This window comes from Pyxicephalus adspersus, chromosome 1 (assembly GCF_032062135.1).
Source record: "Pyxicephalus adspersus chromosome 1, UCB_Pads_2.0, whole genome shotgun sequence".
Lineage (NCBI taxonomy): Eukaryota > Metazoa > Chordata > Amphibia > Anura > Pyxicephalidae > Pyxicephalus > Pyxicephalus adspersus.
Window position 1 is genome coordinate 116356808 of NC_092858.1, and position 24068 is coordinate 116380875.

General features: G+C 39.5%; 1 protein-coding gene across 1 annotated transcript in view; it reads left to right on the forward strand.

Moving 5' to 3' along the window:
• Positions 1-19767, forward strand: part of CNTN2 (contactin 2) — a 63535-nt gene extending 43768 nt beyond the window's left edge. Inside the window, exons 15-23 of the mRNA XM_072424900.1 lie at positions 204-362; positions 3920-4069; positions 5357-5427; positions 8763-8997; positions 15208-15317; positions 16014-16200; positions 16287-16399; positions 17490-17658; positions 18624-19767. Of these exons, the coding sequence (XP_072281001.1) occupies positions 204-362; positions 3920-4069; positions 5357-5427; positions 8763-8997; positions 15208-15317; positions 16014-16200; positions 16287-16399; positions 17490-17658; positions 18624-18727 (1298 nt within the window). The 3' untranslated portion in view covers positions 18728-19767. The remainder of the gene's footprint in view (positions 1-203; positions 363-3919; positions 4070-5356; positions 5428-8762; positions 8998-15207; positions 15318-16013; positions 16201-16286; positions 16400-17489; positions 17659-18623) is intronic.
• The last annotated feature ends 4301 nt before the right edge of the window (positions 19768-24068 follow it).

A 24068-nucleotide genomic window follows, 5' to 3' on the forward strand; every position in this document is an offset into this window, starting at 1 on the left:
GACCTGGAAGATTCCTTGGGGGGGAATGTTTGAGGGAATGTCAGATTCCCTGTTTTATATATAGAGCCCAATGTGTTGAGTGAGGTTTTTGAGGTACTACCTCTGCAACTGTTTTTTTATAAACAGATATTAGAAGGATTTAGTTAAAAAAACGTTACGCTTTGCAACAGTAAATGTAAAAGACTCCATTTAATTTCATGCAGGCCCCCCTGGACCACCAGGTGGTGTGGTTGTCAGGGATGTGAAGGAAACAAGTGTTCAGCTGAGCTGGAGCCGAGGGTTTGATAATCATAATCCTATTAGTCGCTACAAGGTACAGGTAATGGAGCCTGAGACAGAAATTTGGAAAACAGCAAAAACAGGTCAGTTCTATTTAATTTGTTAATATAAATGTGAATTGGAGGAGCTTTTAGGTGCACACTCATTTATTCCCATTTTCAAAGCTGTCAACCCAGGACGTAATCTACCAGGGTGGTCAAGTAGCATATACTGCATGCCTTGTACAAAATGGGTGTGGCTAATTTAAATAAGAAAATAACTAATTTGATTTAGGGCCAATTTTACATTATACTGAAGATGGTGAGAGACTTCACACATTCTGTAAGAGACTGTCAAAGATGTCCAGGAACTGTGCACATCTTCTATATAAATAGTAAAACAGAAAATTGAATACTTACCTACAGTAATTTTCCTTTTCTGACATGCTCCATGTCAGCCTACAACTGGGTTAATACCCTTGCTCCTCCTACTCCCAGGATTGTAACTCAATAAATTAGAGGTAACCCTAACACCTGTGTTCCCTAATTAGTCGTCCTCTTTAATTAGGGTGGGATCCTATGCTGGCACTGAGCATGTCAGGAAAGTAAAATTACCGTAGGTAAATATTCAGTTTTCCATTTTCCTGACAGCTCCATGTCAGCTTACAAATGGGAAATAACTAAATCATGCCAGGGTGGGTTGCTCAAAAATATTTCATGCAGTGAGACAGTAGACAGTATTTTCTGCCCAAACTCAAGGTGTGGATAGATGACCAGGTTGCTGCCTTACAAATGGTATCCAAGGACACTTGCCCTGCTGCTTCCAAGGATGTTGAGATACTGCAAGTCGAATGAACTGTAAACCCCCTAGGAATCTGTACACCTTTAGCCCTGTATGCCATAAAGATGGTTTTAACAATCCATAAGGCGATAAGTCTGCTAGATGTTTTTCTTTGTTCATGCCAGAAGGAACAGTAAAGAGGTGCTTTCCAAATATGTCTGCAGGGAACTGCCCACGTCAAGGTCACTTGTTGTAGGACTATTTGTTTGTGCTGTAAGAGAAGGAGTTTGTCTTACAGTAGAATATCGTCTAAGTAGTGGTATATTCGTATGTCCATCTGACACATCAAGGCTCTTACTTCCAAATGACTTCGGAGAAGATCCCTGGGAAAGGTTGTCAAGCTGAATGGGAGACACATAAATTGAAAGTGTATGGGCCTTTTGCAAAACGAAGAAACCTTTGGAAGTTTTTCTGTATTGGATCATGAAAATAAGCATTATTAGATCTATAGAGATCAGCCAATCTGCTGGTTGAATTGCTTGTATAATCATCTGCAGCAACTCCATCTTAAAGTGTTCCTTCTTGATTGATTTGTTGATGGCCCTTAGGTCTGTGACTGCTTGCTATTCACCCGACTTGTATTAGGAACAGAAGCAAAAACAGGTGCATAAATGTTGTTGGTGGTATAATCACCCCTTGAGCCAGCTGAGTAATGACATAGATCCACATGGGGTGCTTATTTATATTGCCAGAGGGGACTTTGGTTGTCACAAATTGTATGGTTGGCGTACCAGTGAATGACCATGAGTGGGCTTGGAAAATGGTTTCTAGGACCCATTTGTTGGAAATTATGTTCGTCCAAACTTCCTGAAACAAGGCTTTTGAGAACGCAGTCAGTGCTATGGCCTTACAAGCCTTATTTTATTAGCCAAGTTTATTGAGTTACAATCTTGGGGATAGGAGGAGCAAGGGGATTAACCCATTTGTAGGCTGATATGGAGCTGTCAGGAAAAAGACTTTGCAACTGGTTGGTGTAAAAAATGTTTTCTTCTAATTATAGAAGTTTATAGAAGATTCACCCAAGATCTACCCAAAGTTAAACAGTGGGTGTAAATTTTATACACACATTAACCTTATCATCAATATTACCCCCATTAACTGAGTCTTTTTAAATTGGAAAAAAGGATGCACCCACAGAAAACAAATAAATAACCAAAGTCATCAGTAGTGCAAGCATATACTTTAGTCAAGTATGTATAGAAATGCAAGGTAAAAAGTTTCAGGGGTAACTCTCTCTCTTTAGTGTCATGTGATGTCTTGTCTTTGTCAAATGTACTGTTTACTTTGTCCTGGAGCTTTTGCAAGTTTTCTGTATTTATTAAAATGACACAACAGCCATTTACTTTGTGTGGTGTATAACCTTATATTACTTATGTATTTTTGGGTCTAAGAGAAAACACCCATCTAAAGGTACAAGCACCCATGTTTGCTTTTAAAGTTTAAAATTAATAATTTACTAAGGTGTGAAAGATATTAATTATTTATCTCTTCAAACTGAACACACAAGCTACACGACATGTTTTCAGTAAAAGATTGCTGCTCACTTTTCTGTAAAATAGGAAAGCAATTGTTAGATTTCAGTTTTAAAAATCACAGCAAGCAAGGTCATTTGTCCAGCAACACCCCTTTTCATAACATTATATCAATAAATCAGCTCCCTAATATGAGGGGGTGCTGAGGGGGTGGTGATGCACTTGGTACAGCGTAGTTGCAGGTTTTCCAGACCGTTCAAATGAAAGTCCTTTGGTTGGGCCGCAAACCAGCTCTGGGCAGCATCTTTGACATCAGAAATGTCCTCAAAACGTTGCCCCTTCAGGTGTTTCTTCAAATTCGGGAACAGATAATAGTCCAAAGGGGCCAGGGCAGGTGAGTAGGGGGGATGGTGGACCAATTGGAAAGGGTGTTCAAGTCGGCAGCCACAACGTTGAAAGTGTGCACAGGTGCATTGTCCTGCAAAAAAAGGATCCCTTTGGCCAACTTTCTCCCGGCGTTTCGTCCTAATTGCCTCCTTCAGCTGGTCCAGGAGCATAATGGCCCTGAGGTAGGTAGTCCACCAACAGAATATCGTCTTTATCCCAGAAAACTATGCTGTGACTTTTTTAGCCGATTTCTGAGTTCGGAACTTCTTTGGCTGCGGGGACCCGCTGTGGCGCCATTCCTTTGACTGTTCCTTGGTTTAAGGATCATAGATGTGAAGCCAGGTTTTATCCTCGGTCACTAACCTAGCCAAAAAGTCCTGTGCAGCTTTAAAATGGGCCAAAACGGCTTTGGATGCTTCAACTTGTTCCTTCTTCTGATCACTGTTCAAACATTTGAGCATGCTCCCATGGGATTTCAAGTATCTGGCCTTTCTTTTTTGCGGATATTCGCTGGTCCTCAAAAATCAGCTCATGGACATCATCGCAGGTTGCCGGGTCAGTTAACGTTGGGGGGCCCCAACTGCAGGGCTCATCTTCAACAGTGAAATGAACTGAAAACTCCCCCAGTGTTTGTGACATGTCCTTTGCTGACTTCCCCTGGCGAAACAAAAACTTCATGACGGCCCGTAACTCCAACGACGTGAAACTTGCTAGTGCCTCTGCCATCACATATTCTCACTAAAAGAAAAAACAGTTTTAGGAATTGCAAGGACCTGATATTTGCACAATTACATACTAAGATATTAGGCTGCCATATGCCCCCACACTCATTTTTCTATTTCATCTGAAAGCCAGGAACTTCTCAGCACCGCCTCGTACATAAGGGACCATTTTTCATATTATTATTTCTGTTTCTCCGTATTTACTAATAATACTTTTGCCTAATCTTTCTGTTGTCACAGATCCACCCACTGTGGAGGGTAATGCAGAATCAGCTCTTGTGGTTGGCCTTACACCATGGACTGACTACCTTTTTCAGGTAGTTGCCAGCAACATTTTAGGAGTAGGGGAGCCAAGTGTCCCTTCTTCCTTAGTGAGAACAAAAGAGGCCGGTAAGATACTGATTTTGAAAGGCTTTGACCTATGCAATGCTACACTGTATGTAGTGAATGATTACCTTTAGAATAAAAGTGTGAAAATAGGTGTTTAGCAGCTGGAATTATTATATATCACAATCATTAGATATATATCACAATCCAACCAGTTTGATGACCTGGATAAATATTGATCACAGTTCTAAAATGAGTACAATTCAATAAATGACTAAAAGTATCCTTGATATCATTGTTGAATCAATACATTTACTTGATTATGCACTTTTGGCCTTTGGAGTTCTGCTAGACAAGATATTGGCACCCAAATGTCATGAAAAAACAATAATTCTTTAAATGTTGGTTTGATGTATGCCTTAAAACTAGTTACAGTAACTGCCTTAACACTATTTGGTGTTGCAGAACCACTATGGTTTTGAAGGACATTTTCAGTGAAATTTTTCTTTAGCAATGCAGATTTGGCTGTGAAATGCACTTCTAAAAAATACTTTCCTTGAAAGCCATAAAGATTATGTAACCCCCCCATGCAGTTTTAGGGTATTCCCAATACCAGCAATTTATAGGATGTGTGTTTTATCTTTGCCACCCTTGAAATTGCATGATAGGACCCCACAAAAGTGATTATTCAAATCAGTCTCTCATTGATATTGATACAATTTTGCATGCTCTCATCACTAAACATTTGCAACACTGGGTTGTGTTTGGTATTAGAAAGTACCCAGTCTACTACACATTTGGATTTTAGATAAATTATTCTAGGCTCTTGTAGATAAGTGTCATGCATAATATTTTCTACCTTTATTCCAGATTACCCTGTAAAGAACAAATTACTTTATTTATTTTTTAAACTTTAATTTACATGTCTCCAACTAAGCAGGGACTGGCATATGACTAGATGCAATTCCATTTTATGACTGTCAGTCACCACTGGTATTCAGAACACAATAGCATTTAGGAATGTTGTGTCATGCTAGGAAAGCACCTTTAGAGAAGGAGATCCTAGTCATCTGTTTCTAAGGCAAATATTTGGTTTCTACAGATCTCTTTTATTGAGTAAGAGTATGATGCAGTGCGAAGCAGAGTAAGGGAGTTAAGCATTTTATGATTATTCCAAGCCCAAACTATAGCAAACAGTACAAAAATCCACTTCTGCTAGTCTGAATATTTCTAAAAACTAACAATTGAAATGTTGCTTCAATGAGTCAATCTTTTTGTTGTGTTTACCATTGCAGGTAGCCTTTGATAAGTGTTAGGAATTGTATTAAATACACATTATCATTTTTGCAGCTCCTAATGTGGCACCATCAGGGCTGAATGGAGGAGGAGGTACACCTAATGAGCTTACTATTAACTGGACGGTGAGGTTTTGTTTGTGCTAAAATTCTGCATTCTTAAGTACATTTTAGTTTTGTAAAGTTTTGTAATTTGTAAAAATGGTATCTTTCCTTCAGGGTTTGGTCTATGCAAGGAATAAGTGTTGACCTATTTTACAGTCACATTTTAGCAGCATCATCTCACATCAATGTTATTGTACTTTCCACTTTCATAGTATGTTGACATACTAATGACCCGTGTTCATCAAGACTAATTGTTAGAAAATGAACACATAGGGCTCTTTTTTTAATGTTTTTGCAAAAGATTTGCACTGCTTACACCTATAATTTACACATTTCAAATTCATCCAGTTAAAACATTTTTTGTAAATACATTGTGTGGGACATTTTTTTTCATACCCTAGGCAAAAACAAGTTTTTAACTCTTGCAATGTGGGAAGTGCCCAACGACAAGTGTCAATTTTTTTTTTATCCTCAGCTTTAAGCTTTTAACAATAAATCAGTATTGTACTGTAAGATGATCTGGACTTGATAGTTGCACCATCCTAGTACAAGGTTGATCCCATGACTTCAGTGTGTAAAGGATGGTGTCTGAGGAGGACTTGCAGAGGATCAAGAGTTTACAAAAGGAGGACAAGGGAAAATGGGAAGTCATACAGTCCAGGGTCAGTTACGAGGTGATCCACAGATAATGCAGTGCAGGAAAGTCAAGTAATCTCACCACCAGCAGGTTAGACAGGCTAAATGCTACAACAGAAATCTTGTGCCTGGGAGCTGAGAAGGATCAATGGCATGACAATAATAAAGCCAGGAACTACTGTGCTCATTGGTTGCAGTACATACTCCTAAATCACCTTTAGCTGTAAACATTCTCAATTTTGGGAATGCTAAAACAGACACATCCACAGCTTAAGGGAATCTGGGGATGTCACAAGCTGCAGAGCAGAGAACAGAGAGATAATTGCTTGCTGTGGAAAGTGACGTTGTTAAAGGAAGCTCTTGACTGCTGGCAAGATATGCGTCACCTAACATGTACTTTATAATTACATTTCAAATGTCTTCTGCTTTAGTGTGTAAATAGAAATTAGGCTATGCACACGTTCAAAAAAGAGGAAGTAAATTACCTGGTTGTCCTTTAGGAAAAAAGAACAAATATATTAATAGAGTATTTTCCAGTAAAATATTTTGTACATTTCTAAAAAACACAATTCTGGTGTTTAACCCCTCTAGCGGTATTCCCGAGTGTGTTTCGAGGTAGATTTTACTTGCAAAAAGCGGTAATCCCGAGTCACACTCAGGGTCGCCAAAAACAAAAAAAATAAAAAAATACCTTGTTTCTTTGGCATCCCCCAATGTCGTGCTTGTCCATGCAGGTCCTCAGAACACGTCTTCTTCCTCCGGCGACTGCAGAGACATTCTCTGGGGTTTCCCGGTGACGTAGGTGCGGGAGGGAGGCACGACGGGAAATTTAAATCATTTTGTATTGGATTCAATACAAAATAACTGTATTGAATGCAATACAAACAAATCTTTATAAAATTTATAAATAATTATATTATACATGCTACTGGACTGTTATATTACAGGTTTTTGTATTTTTATGCACCCTTGTTTCACCAGATTTTTTTTTTATTTAACCTCCCTAGCGGTTCATTTCTTTCCGGTTTTATATGTCTAAAAGCGGTACATTGTTTTTCATGAAAAGTTATTTTACAGTATAATATATTAGTATGAATATAATAACATTTGACACACAAAATCATGTAAAAATAATAAAATTGAATAAATTAAAAAACCTATATATTTAAAAAAATACATATACTCATAATATTATATATACTGTAAAATAAATGTTCTTGAAAACAATGTACTGCTTTTACACATATAAATCCAAAGTATTGCATTCAATACAGTTATTTTGTATTGAATGCAATATAAAAGGATTTTGAATTTCCCGCCCCGCCCCGCCGGCAACGTACACACGCACCGACATCACCGGGAACTCCCCGGTGACTCATGGGATGCAGAAGCCGGTCGGAAGAAGAGAGAAGAAGACAGAGATCGCAGCGATGGACGACGCAGGACGCCGGCAGATCAGGTAAGGCTGTATTTACTATTAACTCCCATAGGATTACCTAATCCCCGTGTGTGACTCGGGGGTTACCGCTTTTAGCAACTTTTTTTTACCCTGAGTCACACTCGGGGTTACCTCTAGGGAGGTTAAAGTTTATTATTAAATTTATTAAATGTTGGACATATTTCAGTGAGTTATGCCTAAAAATTATATGCCTACAATGTAAAATAAATTTCCATGCAAAAAATGTATTGCTTTTTTCATGAAAATACGGACAGAATTAGAAAGCCAGGGGGGTTAATTAGGCACATTTAGAAAGCATTGCTAAAGAATAAATACATGAGGCCAGTTTAATACAGAGTTGAGAATCTTCACCTAAAATTAATTGTATTTATTTAGGCATGCAAAAAATCATTCCTGTTCACTTTGAATATACAGCCATGTTGCAGATGAAACAGGTTAACTGGAATCTACTCATCATATAATTGGATAATTGGAATCCACACAATTACTAAGATTCTTAAGTAAATCAGCCAGTTTAGGTTGACTGAAACTGATTAACTAAAGTAGAAACATGTTTGTACAGGACAAAAATCTGTACATATAACTACTATGCTAAAAAAGGTGGGAAAGTGATACAAGTAAGCTGTCCCATACCTTGCAAAAATTAGCACTGCTACAATACACAATGTGCCTAATATATTAAAGCTCTCCAAGACTGGAGAAGATTGACAATCATAGGAGAACTTTGGTGATCTGAAACCTTTCTTTTTTGCTAAAACCTGAAAAAGCATTTGATAGTAGTTGCAAATGTCTTCATTCCTGGACTAGATCCATTCCGTGTTTATTCGATTACCCAGGTTCCCTTGCGATAATCTATTTTCCCCAGTCTTGGAGAGCTTAAAAAATCAAGCCCAGTGTGGCTATCTTGCATCATCAGTGTCCCTCCCAAGCAATATTAAAATAATACAAAAATAATATAAAAAATACAAAATTACTGGCAGATGTGTTTTCAGATGTTTTGTCCAAGTTTTTTCTGCAAAACCATGCACAAGCTGGCATGGTTACGGACCAACATACTTAGGTGTCCCTAATTACTCTTAAACTACTGCCTCCTTGGAGAATTATGGGCATGTTACATTTTCCACCTTTGCTACATTTGTTTTTAATGTAAACAAGAGATTCTCACCACATAACTTTGGCAAGTCAAATAACTTTGTATGCCAAATTTCAAGCTGGCATATTATATAAAAAGCATTTCATATTGTGTTTCTTGATGTTACAGCCTCTTAGCAGACAATATCAGAATGGAGATGATTTTGGCTATATCATAGCATTTAAGAGAAAAACTGACGACATCTGGCAGACATTTAGAGTACCTGGTGTACAGTCCCATCAGTTTGTATACCGGAATGAGACAATTACAGCCTACACTCCCTTTGATGTCATGATCAAAGCTTTTAATCGAAAAGGTGAAGGTCCATACAGTCTGGAGACCACTATATATTCTGCAGAAGATGGTAAGATTTATTTTTAGATATAACTACTACATTTTCTCTTAAGATTAAAATTATCAGGTGAGTGCAAAGAATATAGATTGACAATCAATGGGAGGATAACTGGCTTTGAAGAGGAGTGAAAGAGGCAATCTACATTGGTTTAAAAAACCTTCTTTGAACAGGTGTGGGGCCATCTGGTTTCCACCTATATTGTCGTTTTAACATCTGTATCCTGGAGTATTTACAACAATATACACCTTCAGCCATGCAATTTGAAGTTATAGCACCAATGCAGACTTCCTGACACCAAGGGTGGTTAATTGATACAGTTTTCAGTTTTTGTTTTTAACTTCCTAGTTAGACTCTAGTAAAGAGACTTAATAACAGACACAAACCATAGATTGAGAAGAACACCAGCTTTGCCCCATGTACTGGAATTAAAAAAAAAAACTTTTTAAAGGTTTATCACTATAGCATTGCAAATCCCTGCTTTCTTTTTATCACTAAACCAGTTAAATCAAGGTAAAGTGGATTATTGTTAAAATCTGATTGTTTTTGTTATGAACCCAACTTAAACATAAAAATATTATTTACACTATGTTATATAAACTTTTACAACCATGATATTGGCAAGTGGTTTTAAATAGATTATTATTAATTAATAAAAATATATTATTAATAAAATTATTATTATTAATAATAATAATAATAATAATAATATTGATGATAATAAACTAATAATAATGTGTCATTTTGGCCTATGATTGGTGACTTTGCAGGGGTCTTTTAAGGTTTCTTTATCAAAGAAATAAAAAATGTTTTCATTATCTCAGACCCCATAACACCAGGGGACCTGTACCTTCTTCTGTCACCCACCATGCACTCCCTTGCAATCAGCAGCAGCTCTGCCCAGGAATCCTATCCACTGGTCACTTTTTTCTCTGAACCATGTGACTCCCTGAGACCTGCCCCTCACCCCAGAAGACTAGAGTATTCTGCAGATGTGCTCCATCTTTTAGGGGAGTGAAAACACCACTTGAGCTGCCTTTGCTCCAGCACTTCCTCTGGTAGTGGGTTTGATTACCTGCTCGTCACATGACTTCCTCCATACAAGGAAGTGAATGTCAACAGGACGTTGCTTGAACAAGAAGTTCTCCTAGGCTTTGCTTTCAGGTTCTTGTCTGCATTCCCTAATCCTAATTCTGACTTGTTGGTATACCAACCCTGGCTCTGTCTTACTACTTCTGATTGCCGCCTGCCCTGACCTTTGGCTCCCTCTGAGTATGCTTCTGCCTCACGCTCATGTACTATGTTTTGGTTCTACCCCATTAGCAGTTACCAGCCCCCTGTGTGTGTGGGGGTGCAATTTGGGCACCGCTTTCTAAAGTCCATCACCTATTGCGGGGTTTGCTAGTGAAGATGGAGGCTGGTGACTCTACACCCTGTACACGTCTCTGCAAAGTGGGCTTGTAACACAGAGGCTCTACCATCCAGCCCTGAAACACTGTGACAGTTTTTTCAGGCCAAGGACCCCATTGACGTGATGCTACCTGACTCCATGCAGTCTTTGCAAAGCGAGGTTGTGGAATTCCTTCATAGGTGTGATGAACCCCTGAATGAACTTCAGTCAGCCATTAATCTGATTTTACCTCTGCACCTGCTCCTGTGACTCCAGTTTCTGCTACAGTAACCCCAGTTATTGTTTCTGCTTTAGTCCCAGCCTCCATGCAACCCTGCTTCATGCTTTGAATTCATATTCCACCTTGCTATTCTGATAACGCCAAGCTCTGTCAAGGATTTAATAAACAATGCCAAATCCAGTTTGAATTACAGCCCTGGAACTTGCCCACGGAAAAAACCAAGATGGCATTTTTCATTTACTTGTTGACAGGGGAGGCCCTTGTTTAGGCTTAGCCCCTCTGGGAAAAAAGCGATCCCATTTTCAGTGAACCAGGCCAAGCCTCTTCTGCACCCTTCGAATTCCTTGGCTTACATCAGGCCTCCCTCACTTTGGCCAGTACACTGTGAAATTTCAAACCCTGGCTACAAAATTAATTGAAATAATGATGCTCTGGCATTCTGGAAGGCCACATAAAAGATGAACCTGCATGCTGTGACCTTTCTTTTGCGCTTGATGACTTGGTGTCCCTCTGATTCAGGTTAGCATTCACTTCCTGGAACGAGCACAGAAAACCAAGACAGTCTGGCACCCCATCAAGTTGGCTCCAAATTTTCAGAACTCTTCTCCTCTGGTGGTTGGGCCCATGTAGGTGAATTCAGCACGACTTGCTCAAGAGGAATAAGCTCAATGCAGGGATCAGAACCTCTGCATGTATTGCGCTGTGGAGGACCACTACAAGGAATACTTCCCAAACACCAGTGCCTAGGGAAATTGGGAGAGGATTCCCTAGGCAAACCTCCACTTTTATAGATAAAGTTTCCTCTTGTGCAACAACCACCATTTCTGATCCCAAGCCATTCAAGACTCTGGTGCAGCTAGGAACTTTATTATTCAACAACTGGTGTCTGAGTATAATATTTCTGTGGTTTCCTTATCAAAACCTTTATTGGTCCCCATGGTATATGGGACAATTTTGCCAGACAGTATCCAGCATGCCACCATTTTATTCACTTTGAAACTCAATGCTTTTCAATCTGAGACTATTTCTTTCCTGGTTATCCCAAGGTAATTCATCCAGTTTTGCTCGGGTTACCCTGTCTTCGAGAAAATGCCCCTGTCATTGAATTTGTAGCTCTAGAGATACCCACTCATAGAGTACTACATGTTTTCAGGAGTGTTGCCCCAGACTCCATCCTGTTTGTAAAGTTTGCTCCTCAGCCACATCCCTGGTATCTTGGTTACCAAAACAATACAGGGAATTTGTGGACATTTTCAGCAAAAAGCAGGCAGAGACTTTACCACCACATCGTCCATTTTTGGGTTACAATGTATCGGCTGAGGGTGGATGGACCCTGCCAATATTTTCATACATATATTCATGACCAAGAAGGGATGCAATTGTAAATTCTGGTCACCAAAGGCTCTCTAGGCCTTCCAGTTACTACAGATAGCCTTTGCTGCTGCCCCTGCTTTGATTCACCTGGTCACCTCACAGCCTTTCTTCCTAGAAGTGGATGCTTTGTTAGTTAGAAAAGATATGGTTCTTTCTCAGAAGAATGCTTCTGGCAAGCTCAGATTCTGTTTGTTTTCTAAATAATTTACTCCTGCAGAGAGGAACTATTCTATCAGACGCTGCAAATTACTTGCAGTCAAGGTTGGCCTAGAATAATGACGCCACTTGCTAGACAGAGCTGGTCACCCAGTGACTATTTACACCAATCACAAGAACCTGCTGTACCTAAAGACAGCGCAGCACATGAATCCTTGCAAAGCCCAATGTGCACTTTTTTTCTCCCCATTTGACTTCATACTCACTTATCGGCTGAGCTCCAAGAATGTCAATGCAAATGCCCTTTCTCGTTCCTTTGAGATGGAGGATCCCCAATCGGAACCAACCTTCATCATAGACCCTGTTTGAATTGTGCCTATTGCTCCAGTCCAGCTGGGTCAAATCCCTCCTGGGAAGTCCCTTGTTCAAAAGGGTCAGCACCATTTGGTCCTTCAGTGGGGGTATGCCTCCAAATTTGCTGGGCCTTATGGGCAATAGAAACCTTTCAAATGCTGATATCCAGCAGGTTTGGAAAAAGGCCCAAGAGACCTTGCAATGCTCTTTAGCGTGCTATAAAAGATGGTGTGACAAAAATGATGGTGTGAAAAAACCTTTTCCTGTGCTGTCCTAGATTAACCCTGTCACCTACAAGCTCCGACTGCCTCCTTCTTTGAAAATTTCTTCCATGTCTAACCTCAACCACTTCTCTAAGAAGCATGTACCTGTGTTCTGTTCCAGTTGCCTCCGAAAGAGAATACGAGACAGAGCAGATCCTAGACTCCAGAGTCATCCGGGGCTCTTTACAGTTGTCACGGAGTCACAGGGCAGGGTGGTGGACCCTCTGTGTCACCAGCCCACACGTGCACAATGTACAGTGTCTAAGCAAGGTTGCGGCCCCCGTGCACACAGAGGCTGTTGACTGCTGACAGACAAGAATAAAGCTTGATCAGACAAGCAGCAACTGGTGACACAGACAGGTACAAGTGAACCTGGGAACAAACCGAAAAGGAACCCCTTGTTCAGGCAACTTCCTGTTGCCAGTTACTTCCTTTTGTAGGGAAGGTCATGTGATGGAATTGAGGCCATATGACCTGCAGGCATCCTACCCTACCACATGGAGACAGGTGCTGGAGACAAGGGGTAGATGTGGTTCACATGTCCACTAGCAGGTGGAGCGTGTCTGCAGAATATTCTAGTCCATTGAGGTAAGGGAGCAACTGACAGAGAGTAACATGACCTGGCCCAGGAAGTGAGCAGAGGAGGAGATCCCTGAGCAGAGATGGTGCAGACAGCAGAGGAGTGCAAGTTGGGTAACACTGAAGATCCCGCAGGCATCTGTGACAACAGTATTTAGTACATTGGAAAGACTATGGTCCTGAGTAACGTACCTTGGTCCCCTTAAGGAAACTTCATGCTCTTCAAGATGTTTCACTCAAAATTTCCCAACTAACCCTGGAGGGATAGGTTGGGGGGGGTGGGCAGGTACTGTCACAAATCCCCACAGGACCAGGGTATCTGTGCCTACTTCTATGTCACCCACCTAGCACTAGAAACCCACCCTAGGAATCCTATTCACTGGTCACTTGTTCCCTTACCCCAGAGGACTAGAGTATTCTGCAGATGCGCACCATTCACTGGTGGTGGAGTAAATGCCACCTGAGCTTCCATTGCTTCAGCACTCATTCTGTTGGTGGATTCACCAAGTTACCTGCTGGTCACATGATTCGTTCTATAAAAGGAAGGGAATGGTAACAGGAAGTTGTCTGCATTCCCCGATCTTGATTCTGACTCCTTGGTATACCAACTCTGACTCCTTCTGACTATGCTTCTGTGTGGAGTTTGCAACCTGTGTACCACCTACTTAGGTCCATCACTCCTTGTGTGTTGCGCTGGTGAAGTCGGAGGCTGGTGTCTAAGATTCTGCATCCTGTATGCGCCTCTGCCAAGCAGGCTGGTGACACGAAGGGTCCACCATCCCGCCCTGAGACATTGACACTTAAAAGGTGTTTTCATCATTTGGACTGCTTTATAGATGGTATGGTTATTTGTGATTGCATTGCAATATATAGACATGTCTAATAATAAATCTAGCTATACCTCATATTAAAAGGTATCTATCAGACTATTTATTATGCTGAGATAAGATAAGGAAGATGAGAGTCCTTAGACAATGCATTATGTAAATATTCAATACAGTTATGCAGGTATGAAATGCAAATTATCTTTTATATTTTTTATCTGTACAAGATTGAATAATTGCAGTGAATAGTCATTCAGTTTATGGTATCAAGATTTTTATCTCATTTGGTAACTGAAAGACACCTTCAAAGCAGCAGATTTGTCTAAAGTTTAGTGGAAAAAAAAATAACAAATATGAGAGAACTATAAAGTATTAATTAAAATTTACTAATATGTAACTGCCCATGAACCCCAATTTTTGAAGGAGTAAAAGATGGATCTGTAGCGCTACAAAAAGCCCCATATTTTTTTTTTTTTGTCAACCATCTTTGCTACAAAAATAGGCTATTTTATATAGTTACCATTTATTTTTGCAACCGTTTAAAAAAATTATCACCTAGAGTAGGATAAAGCTTTGAATTACATGTCATAGCAGTTGAAAAAACAACATGCTTGTTAAATGAATATTACAAAATGTTCTCATCTCCTAGGTTCTTGTGTCCTAAAAACGCACAGCATTTTTGCTAAACGGAATCCCTCCTATTGTTTTCATCCCCACAACATAAAGACTCATTGTTTATGTAGTCCAAAAAGGAACTAAGTAGTTTAATTATCCCCTGTATAACACCGGATGCAGATGAGCTCTGGGTTTTTCAGCACTTTAAGGGACAATTTTATAAAGTTGTGTATCTGATATTCACCAAACATTTGCTAAGGTGAATATTCCAGTTGTTTTAAAAAAACTTTTTTTATTAAATATTTTTAAATTCTTTGCTTTTTAAATGTGCCCTTAAGTGTAACAGTTTTCAAAAAGTTTTATTATATTTGCTGAACAATGGCTGATTATGTTTGTAAAATAATAATTTTAGTTATTGTTCTTTAGAGCCAAACATCTCCCCTTCCAAAGTTAAGGCTACAGCAATATCATCAACAGATATTGAAGTGGAATGGAACTCTGTGTCACCAAATAATGGTGTTTTGCTGGGCTATGAGGTAAGAGGAAACAGTAGTGAGTAATGAATAGATTTTTATGTTAACCATGAAAAGCAGCTGGCAGTTTAAAAGAATTAACTTAGATGCAAATAAGTCTTGTCTACTGTAGCTTTGGAAAGCATGTCTGAAAAACAATACACAGGTACTTTAAATCAAACAATAAGGGCCATTTCAGACATTCAGGTGGCTGCAGTGTTGTACTGCAGCCTCAAAGATTCTCACAACCTTTAAATGGGAGCGCTTGGGAACCATTTTGTGCTTGCATTTGCTTGCGGCTGCAGTTGCAGTTGAATGGGTCCTGCAAGCAACAAGTTGGTTCTGGCTGGGTGGGTAATTTTCTTCCTCTGTAGGAAGACCTGAACATGTAAAAAAATGTGGTGTGGTGTGCCACTCCTGGGGGCTTTTTGGTTTGTATCTGGGAGCATCTAACAGCATGGCTTTCCACCACATATGTAAAATGCAAGGGATTCAAAATTAAAATTTGTAATAGTTAACAGCTAATATCATAATAAAGAAATGGCACAAAGAATCTAAAGGATCTTTTCTAAAAACATAACATTTTTGTTTACCAAAGTTAAAAAAGCTTTCAAGTGTCCATAAAACCAAATGTTATAATATCTACCCAATAGCACTTGCATGGGTTTAGTGGATTTCTACTCATTTTACATCCTATATATTATAAACATATGCCCACAGATTCGTTACTGGAAAGCTGGAGATAAAGAGGCAGCTGCGGATAGGGTGAGATCCCCCAGTCTGAATACTTCTGCAAAAGTGAGCGGACTGAAACCAAACACTCTGTACCATGTCACTATCCGTGCTTATAACAGAGCTGGTACTGGACCACCGAGTCCAAGTGCTAATGTAACTACCAGCAAATCACGTAAGTGTATTATAGAAAGACAATAAAAATTTTAAATTTTCAGAATGTTTTAATTTCACCACTTTTTGACCTCTTTTGTTCGTCAGCTCCTAAGAGACCTCCACGCAATATTTCCTGGACTCTTTCCCGCTCCAGCATTAATATCAAGTGGGATCAAGTTGTTGCAATGAAGAATGAGTCCCCTGTAACAGGATACAAAGTAAGAAAGTGCTACAAGTAAGACTTGCACTAATGTATAGAAGTTACAGTTCTTAAAACCTAGATGAATTGAAAACTATGAAGTCTGCTGTTCATAGAAAATGGTATTAAAGTGTTCCACAACATCTATTCATATCAGTATTTCTGTACAGCATATAATGGTTGCTGGGGTAATACTACACCACAGTTTACCTTTGCCAGCCCTTGCTGACACATTTAAAAAAAAGTAAAAAGGCATGTAGGGGAAGAAAACAAAATTACTTTTACTTTGGCTTCTTTGGTGGATTATCATTCTAAAATGATCCCAGAGAAAGCAAGATCTAAAAAGATCTGCATTCTCTCCTCAGATATTGTGAGAAGGAGGATAATAACACTTTCATGTGGGGGCATGGATAGTATAAAGAGTACATATGGTATTCTTTCTATTTTTTTTGGTACAGGTAAACTGCAGATTTTACTTTAAATGTGCAGGGTTCAAAATAGGTTCACACATTTAGCAATTTAACAGTCCTAATATGTAGCATTTTCCAAGTCTTTTTTTAACTATCACTATTTATCTGTGTACACTTACTTCTGTATCGTATTTATGGAAGTAGCTGTGGTTGTCAAACAGGTTGAATATCAAACATATCCGCCTTTGTTCATAGTGGATTGGGAGGGCTAGCAGAAAGAGCTTAATTATTTGAGGATAGCTGGTAAAGTGACTAAAATAAGTGACATGGGTTCTCTTCTAAACTGGGAACTCTCTTCTCCAATGGGAGAAAGAACTACCCGGATTTTCTTTTTTCAGTCATGTTGTGATCACCCAAAAGTTAGCTTTGATATCTTCTTTAGGTCTCTGTTGTCCATAGCTTTCAGGACAATATTATCCAATGTTGTGTAGTGTTATCTGCAATTGCACAGAATTTAAACATACTGCTTTATGGTAACACCTAACTTATACAAAAGGATGTGGCTATAGGTGAAGTAAATACAAGTGTACAATTAAACATATATTTTATTACATGCCTTCATTTTGTTTACTTTTTTGAAATATTTTATAAAGCATATTAAAGTAAATATTCTTTGTTAAACAAGTATCATTTTCCCAGATACTGTATAGGTTGGATTCACAATTAACTCCTACCCTGTATGCAACAAGTAAGACAAGAGCAGAGCTTCCACTTCCTGAAGGTGCCAGTCATGTGACAATTCAACTCTGTGCCACTGGAAAAGGTGGAGATGGGGAGCCAGCAGAAGTACATATTCCCAAAGATTCAGGTATTGGTGCTTTTACACATGCCAGTTGTAGTGAATTAAAATAAAATACACTACCTTATAACCAGTCAGAAACCAAAATATTTTTAAATATAAAAAGCAACAGCAGTTGCTATATTCACTATTACCTCGATGTGGTCCTTTGCCAGATAGATCTTTCTGAAATCTGTGATAAATGCTTCTGGTCGTCTTACTCTCTGCTTCCTGTTTTATTAATGTAATAGTCACTGCAAGCAGAAGCAACCACATAGACTTCCACATAGCAACTAATTCAATAAATAAAATAGCAAGGATGGGAAGTAGAGAGTACACTGATTTTGTATTGTACTGCATTCAGATAAGGGTACAAGTGGATTTTTGGAGAGCTGTATTTGGGAACATAACCACTTCCCACTATCCTTCCTTTAAATATTTTATGGATCTCATTTACCAGGTCTATTAGAAATAAAGTATACTACCATTTTACGGTCTATTTTTTTAAATCCAGTTGACTTAGTTAACATAACCTGTACAACTTGTACCTGTACAATTCTGGTAGCAAATTTCTTTTACCAATTGTAGGCAGGATGGATAAGGATGAAAAGTACTTACCTTAACTAGTGTAGAAGACATTCTGGACTTGGAAATAGAAATACATGCCTTATAAGAGTGATCATAGGAGCTCCACAGAGAAAGGGGGTGGGAGGGGGTTCTGCCTTCTGTATTATTACAAAGTTCGGAAATATTTTAGATGAATCACAAAAAAGCAATGTTCAGAGTAAAACATGGACAGCCTAAAGGGTTTCAGCTGATATCCCACCTAAAGATCCATCCTGAAGTGCCATAGTTACCTGGCAATTCTAAGATTTCCTTTAATTATATCCACATTTGCTGTGAATAATGTTCTGTTGTCTGTTTAACATTCTATGTAAAATGCAGCTTCCTTGTTTATTCTTTTTATTATACTTGTCTTGTTTTATTTTTCCCAGGCACCAGCATGATGGTAGAGAACTCTGCTCCTCCAATCCTGACACAGGCTCAGGTGATCAACTCTGCTGCTGTGTTACTGCTTTTAAAATGTTTTGCAGTCTGAAACATCTCATTTGTAAAAGCTTTGATGGAAATGTGGCAAGAGCCTCTCTCTCCTCCTTGAAGCTGAAACACAAATATCCTCAACAGCCAAAGGCAGCAATTTTATGTAGTTGAGGGTTAAAGATGGGGAATGACGCTTCTGAGATTTGAGTGCCGTCTAGAATAGCAAATCACAGCTTTAGTCCTTGGTAACCACCAAAAGTGCATGTTTTTCAGAGTTCTGTGTAGAAGCCTAACTTTCTTATTGACAAATTTAAACTGAGATAACAGATATCTCGCATTTGATACTTAAGGCCTGTATGAAACATGGGAAAACATGACCTGTTGGAGGCCAATAAGGACTTAAACTATCAAACAATGATCTAGAAGAAAAGCAGTTATTGCACCAGAAGTGTTTGATAACAATGAAAGTGCATTTACCTTTAGAATGTTGTGGGAAATGGGGAAGGGGTGGGGTTGGGGCTAGTAGAAGTCCCAAAAGCACTTTTTGATGAGACACATAGGGAGTTCATGTCTTATTAAGCCATGTATACATGATTTATAAACTGCAAGATTTTTCCTACAGTTGCTTCTGCTTCATTTTTGTTCTCTTCTTCTCAATTTAATATAGAAAAATGTTTTTCAAACTAGGTATGTTGGGAAACAATAGTACTTGTGTACAAGAAAAGCAAGCAAAATATATTTTCCTATAAATCCTGCGCATTTATTAATTTTACACAATCTGTTGGAAGTTGTGTGGGCAAAACACTCTCAAGCCAAAGACATAAATCCATAAATTTCGCTGAAATCACACTACTGAAAACAAGATGATTTTGTACAGTGAGTCACTACATTTTGGCTTTCTATACTAATAGTGTACTATTAAATTACTGTCCCAGATGAAAATGGAAATGACTAAATAAGGTGTTAAGCAACCCTGATACATGTCTAAACCCAACAACCAACTAAAAGTGAGTCTATCACAAACCTGAGCAATCTAGACTTGGCAAAAGCATATACAAATGGTTAAAACATCTTCCATAGACCTGTAGCCAATAGTGACCAATAGAAAGGTAAGAGAGGAAGCAGTGATGGGACCAAGCTCAATGTTCCCTGGACAAATTAAGATATACATTAACATAGAAATATGTTAGTGTATAGCTGTGTACAGAGATTTCCAACATATGCACCTTGACCTTTCAGTGTGTTGAACTCAAGTCCTACACCTAAAGAAGTTTCAAAGTAGGTTGCATTTGTGGGAACACTGTTACAATATTGCTTGGTGAAGCCTTTGGTATTAGGTAACCATGATGACCCTATGAATACTGCACCAGGTTATGAGCAACTGCTGGATCTCAATGAGCTTTGTGGCAGTAACACACACAGCTTGATCCAGGAATCATAAATTTAATATAAACCTAAAAATAAAAAATAAAGAGTTCTGAACTCCGATTGCTGGATTTAGTGTGTAATATGCTAGCCATTACATCATAGAACCCCTACTAGCAAGGAGAAAGCGAAGGCTTGAAATTGTTGCAACACTTGAATATAGATGGTTTTGCTAATAGTTTTACTGGCTTTCATATGGGTTTTCAGCACCCATTCATAGCAGCCTAGGTGCATCCACCTTTGCCTTTCAAGATCCAGGACACCAGATTTTGCTTTGTTTGGATGCAACAGGGGATCGTATGAGAACAAGAAGAACTTTGAAATGAAGAGGAGCCTGAACACTCAGTTACCTTGAGAGCATGCACCACAGCCATTCAAGCCAGTTAAGGATGATTGCTAAAAAAAAAAAGTCAGCTCCTTCGAGAAACACTTCAGGGACCTGTGAACCAAAAGCATCGAGAGAAACACAGCCCATTGTCAGTTCAACTGACCTCATGGCTTGCTGCCAAGGAAAACGAAGTTCCCCAGTTTGTGGTTTGTCAAGGATTTAACAGGTCCACCAGTGGGAGGAAGTGGAAGAACCACTAGCCCACTGTCAAGGGATTTCTAATGTAAAAACCATTTATTGTTGACTACTGTCCTTAAAAAGGCACACTTTTTTTAATTTAAACATCATAGAATATAGACTTGAATTTAAATATATTCAGCTGACATGATAATGCCCATCCTCAGAGGAATCTTTTTTTCAAAGAGAATAGGTTGAAAAAGTGGTGAGGTCGTACTAGTTTTAGTGTATTTGAGACTATAGCTCATACTGGGTTGGTTCAATCTCCCAGGGCTATCGGCCCCAAACAAAGTGCCCCCCAGTTGTTCTTGCTGGCAAACTGATGTAATGTTACCTAATTAAATGAAAGGAAAGAATGGCAATTGAGATCTGATCTGTTCAATCACTACAGAATGCATTTCCCTTCTGGAAGGGTTCATACCTTAATTGGGGCACACTACATCATAGTTATCATTGAGACCCTTGTGCCTATGACTTTAGGGTATCAAGTCACCATGAATGACATTGTCCTGCAGCCTTGTCAGATTCTTCCCAGAATGACTGGCAGAATATGTTTATTCTACAATGTTAGAACCATACCTTGACCCCCCAGATATACTAGGTCGGTGTGGGAAGGAGACTCTTCTATAAATTTACCTTCCACACAAGTCTTTCAGTGGAGATGAAAGGATCCCAATGGGGGAATATTGTCTGGAGAGGCCACTTCTTCCAACATGACCTGGATGACATAGATAGCCTGAAGGGTATACAACTGGAAAAAAGGTTGCATGCTAAGCAAAGAATTTCAGAATGTCTCATTGTGGAGGAACAGGGAAGAAGGTATCTAATTGATGGAAAGAAACAATTTTGTTTGCAGAACCACTTTAAGGAGGAGGCTTCATGTTAAAGGATTTGTTATTTGACTCATTAAACTGTTTCTGTATCTGACTGACATCAGTTTACTTGAAATGAATAGGAAGAACCATCCATAAAACATTATTCGTAAAGTACAGGGATAGTTACCCCCTGCGACAACTGGGTCTTCACATGCATAATTTACTTTATCAAGAGCAGGCCTCCTTATTTGGCTCTCTCTTGTATCATTAGGAGTCTTGGGAAATGAATCCTTACTTCTCACTGGTAATTCTGGCAACAGCATAATCCAGTTTGTCACTGCAGAGGTTCTGCCTCCCATAGGAAAATCCGCACCAGCCTTGCTTGGAGATGGAGTCTGCCACTCATGGCTTGAGTCTAAGGGCCCTTAGCTGGTAACTGCAAAAAAATAATTCTGACTCCATATCCGACCAGCAACCAGCCCACATTCTCAGATGTTTAATTACAGTAGATATCTCAGGTTTACCAAGTTTGCTATATCAAACTTCTGCTCAAACTTCAAGTGCTTCAGAGACTAAATTCTGTGCAATGGTAGGTTTACAATCTGCAACAGCTGTTAGGATGACCTGTTTAAGATCAAGGTTCATACTCCTCTGTAAAGCATCACAGAAAGACATGACATTGTGAAAGGGAGACCTATGGCTGGCAGGGATAGACTGAATGCATTCTGGGCTGAGGTTGTCAGAAACATGATAACTTGATGAGCTAGTAAAAAAATCTTCATTACACAAAAGGCTGGTATGGTGTGCCACCTACCTTCTCTGGCTAGGCTGGGCTTTGTTAAAGAATGGCTCCATGATGCACATGTTTGAACCGGCAACCTATAGACTGCATTGGAACCTGTGTGATAGGATGAATATTGATGAATGCAATTGCAAGGCAGGACATGATGGTTATTTTGTACTAGAACCTTCGTGGTTCTGGAAAAACATTCTTTGGACAGATGAAACGAAGATCAACTTTTACGAGAATGATGGCGAGAAAAAAGTATGGAGAAGCCGTGGAACAGCTCATGATTCAAAGCATACCACATCATCTGTAATACATGGTGGAGGCAGTGTGATAGCTTGGGTGTGCATGGCTGCCAGTGGCACTGGGACACTAGTGTTTATCCATGATGTGACACAGGACAGAAGCAGCCGAATGAATTCTGAGGTGTTCAGAGACATACTGTCTGCTCAAATCCAGCTAAATACAGTCACATTGATTGGGAGGCGTTTCATAATACAGATGGACAATGACCCAAAACTTACAGCCAAAGCAACCCAGGAGTTTATTAAAGCAAAGAAGTGGAATATTCTTGAATGGCCAAGTCAGTCACCTGATCTGATCTGATGTTGAAGACTACCGTATTTTCCGGCGTACAAGACGACTTTTTAACCCCGAAAAATCTATGACAAAGTCAGGGGTCGTCTTGTACGCCGGGTACCAGTACTTACCTGCAGCGTCCGGTGTCCCCGCGAGTCCCTTCTCTGGTCTGGCGTCCCTGCGAGTCCTCCTGTGCCACCTTCTGTCTTCCTGCTTTTCAGCTTACACGAGTCCTCCTGGGCAGGCTCGCGTTGCTTCACAGCAGGACTCGTGTAAGCTGAAAAGCAGGACGTGAGCCTGGATTGGCTCTCCAGTGGAGAGCCTGGATTGGCTCTTCACTGGAACACGCCCATTCATTAAAGGAACGTGCCCATTCATTACTTAGAACTAGTAGTGTACAGTTCTTTCTGCCTCTCAGTTCTCACACAATAGTGAGATCTGACAGGCAGAAGGAACAGTACAATACTGGGCATATAACACGACCCCCAAATGATTGGTTAGAGTGGGGGGTCGTCTTATACGCCCAGTCGCCTTATACACCGGAAAATACGGTAAACTTCGGACAGAAATGCCCACAAACAGCAACTGAAAGCCGCTGTAGTAAAGGCCTGGCCGAGCATTAAAAAGGAGGAAACCCAGCATCTGGTGATGTCCATGAGTTCAAGACTACAGGCTGTCATTGCCAGGAAAGGGTTTTCAACCAGGTATTAGAAATGAATTTTATTTTCAGCTTTTTGATATGTCCAATTACTTTTGAGCCACTGAAATGAAGTGATTGTGTTAAAAAAGGGTTTAATTCTTCATATCTTTATGCAATCTTTTTGTTCAACCCACTGAATTAAAGCTGAAAGTCTGCTGTTCAACTGCATCTGGGTTGTTTTATTTAAAATTAATTGTGGTAATGTACAGAACCAAAATTAGAAAAAAGTTGCCTGTGCAAATATTTATGGACCTAACTGTAAAAAGCTTTCATTGAGGTGTCTCACCAGAATAACCATTAGGCGGATTCCAGGGTTCACATTATGATCCAAACATAAAGAGAGATTACCATACCTTTGAGCCATAGATGGGGAGTGTGTGTAATTTGTTGCTTACATTTATCAAGCACTATACCATGGCCCGAGGAACCAGCAGCAGGGCTCCTCTCCAAGGTGACCTCTAGCAACCATACAGGGGGGACCTTATCTGGATGATAGATAGCCAGTGATTTACTCCAACCAGGTAGGTG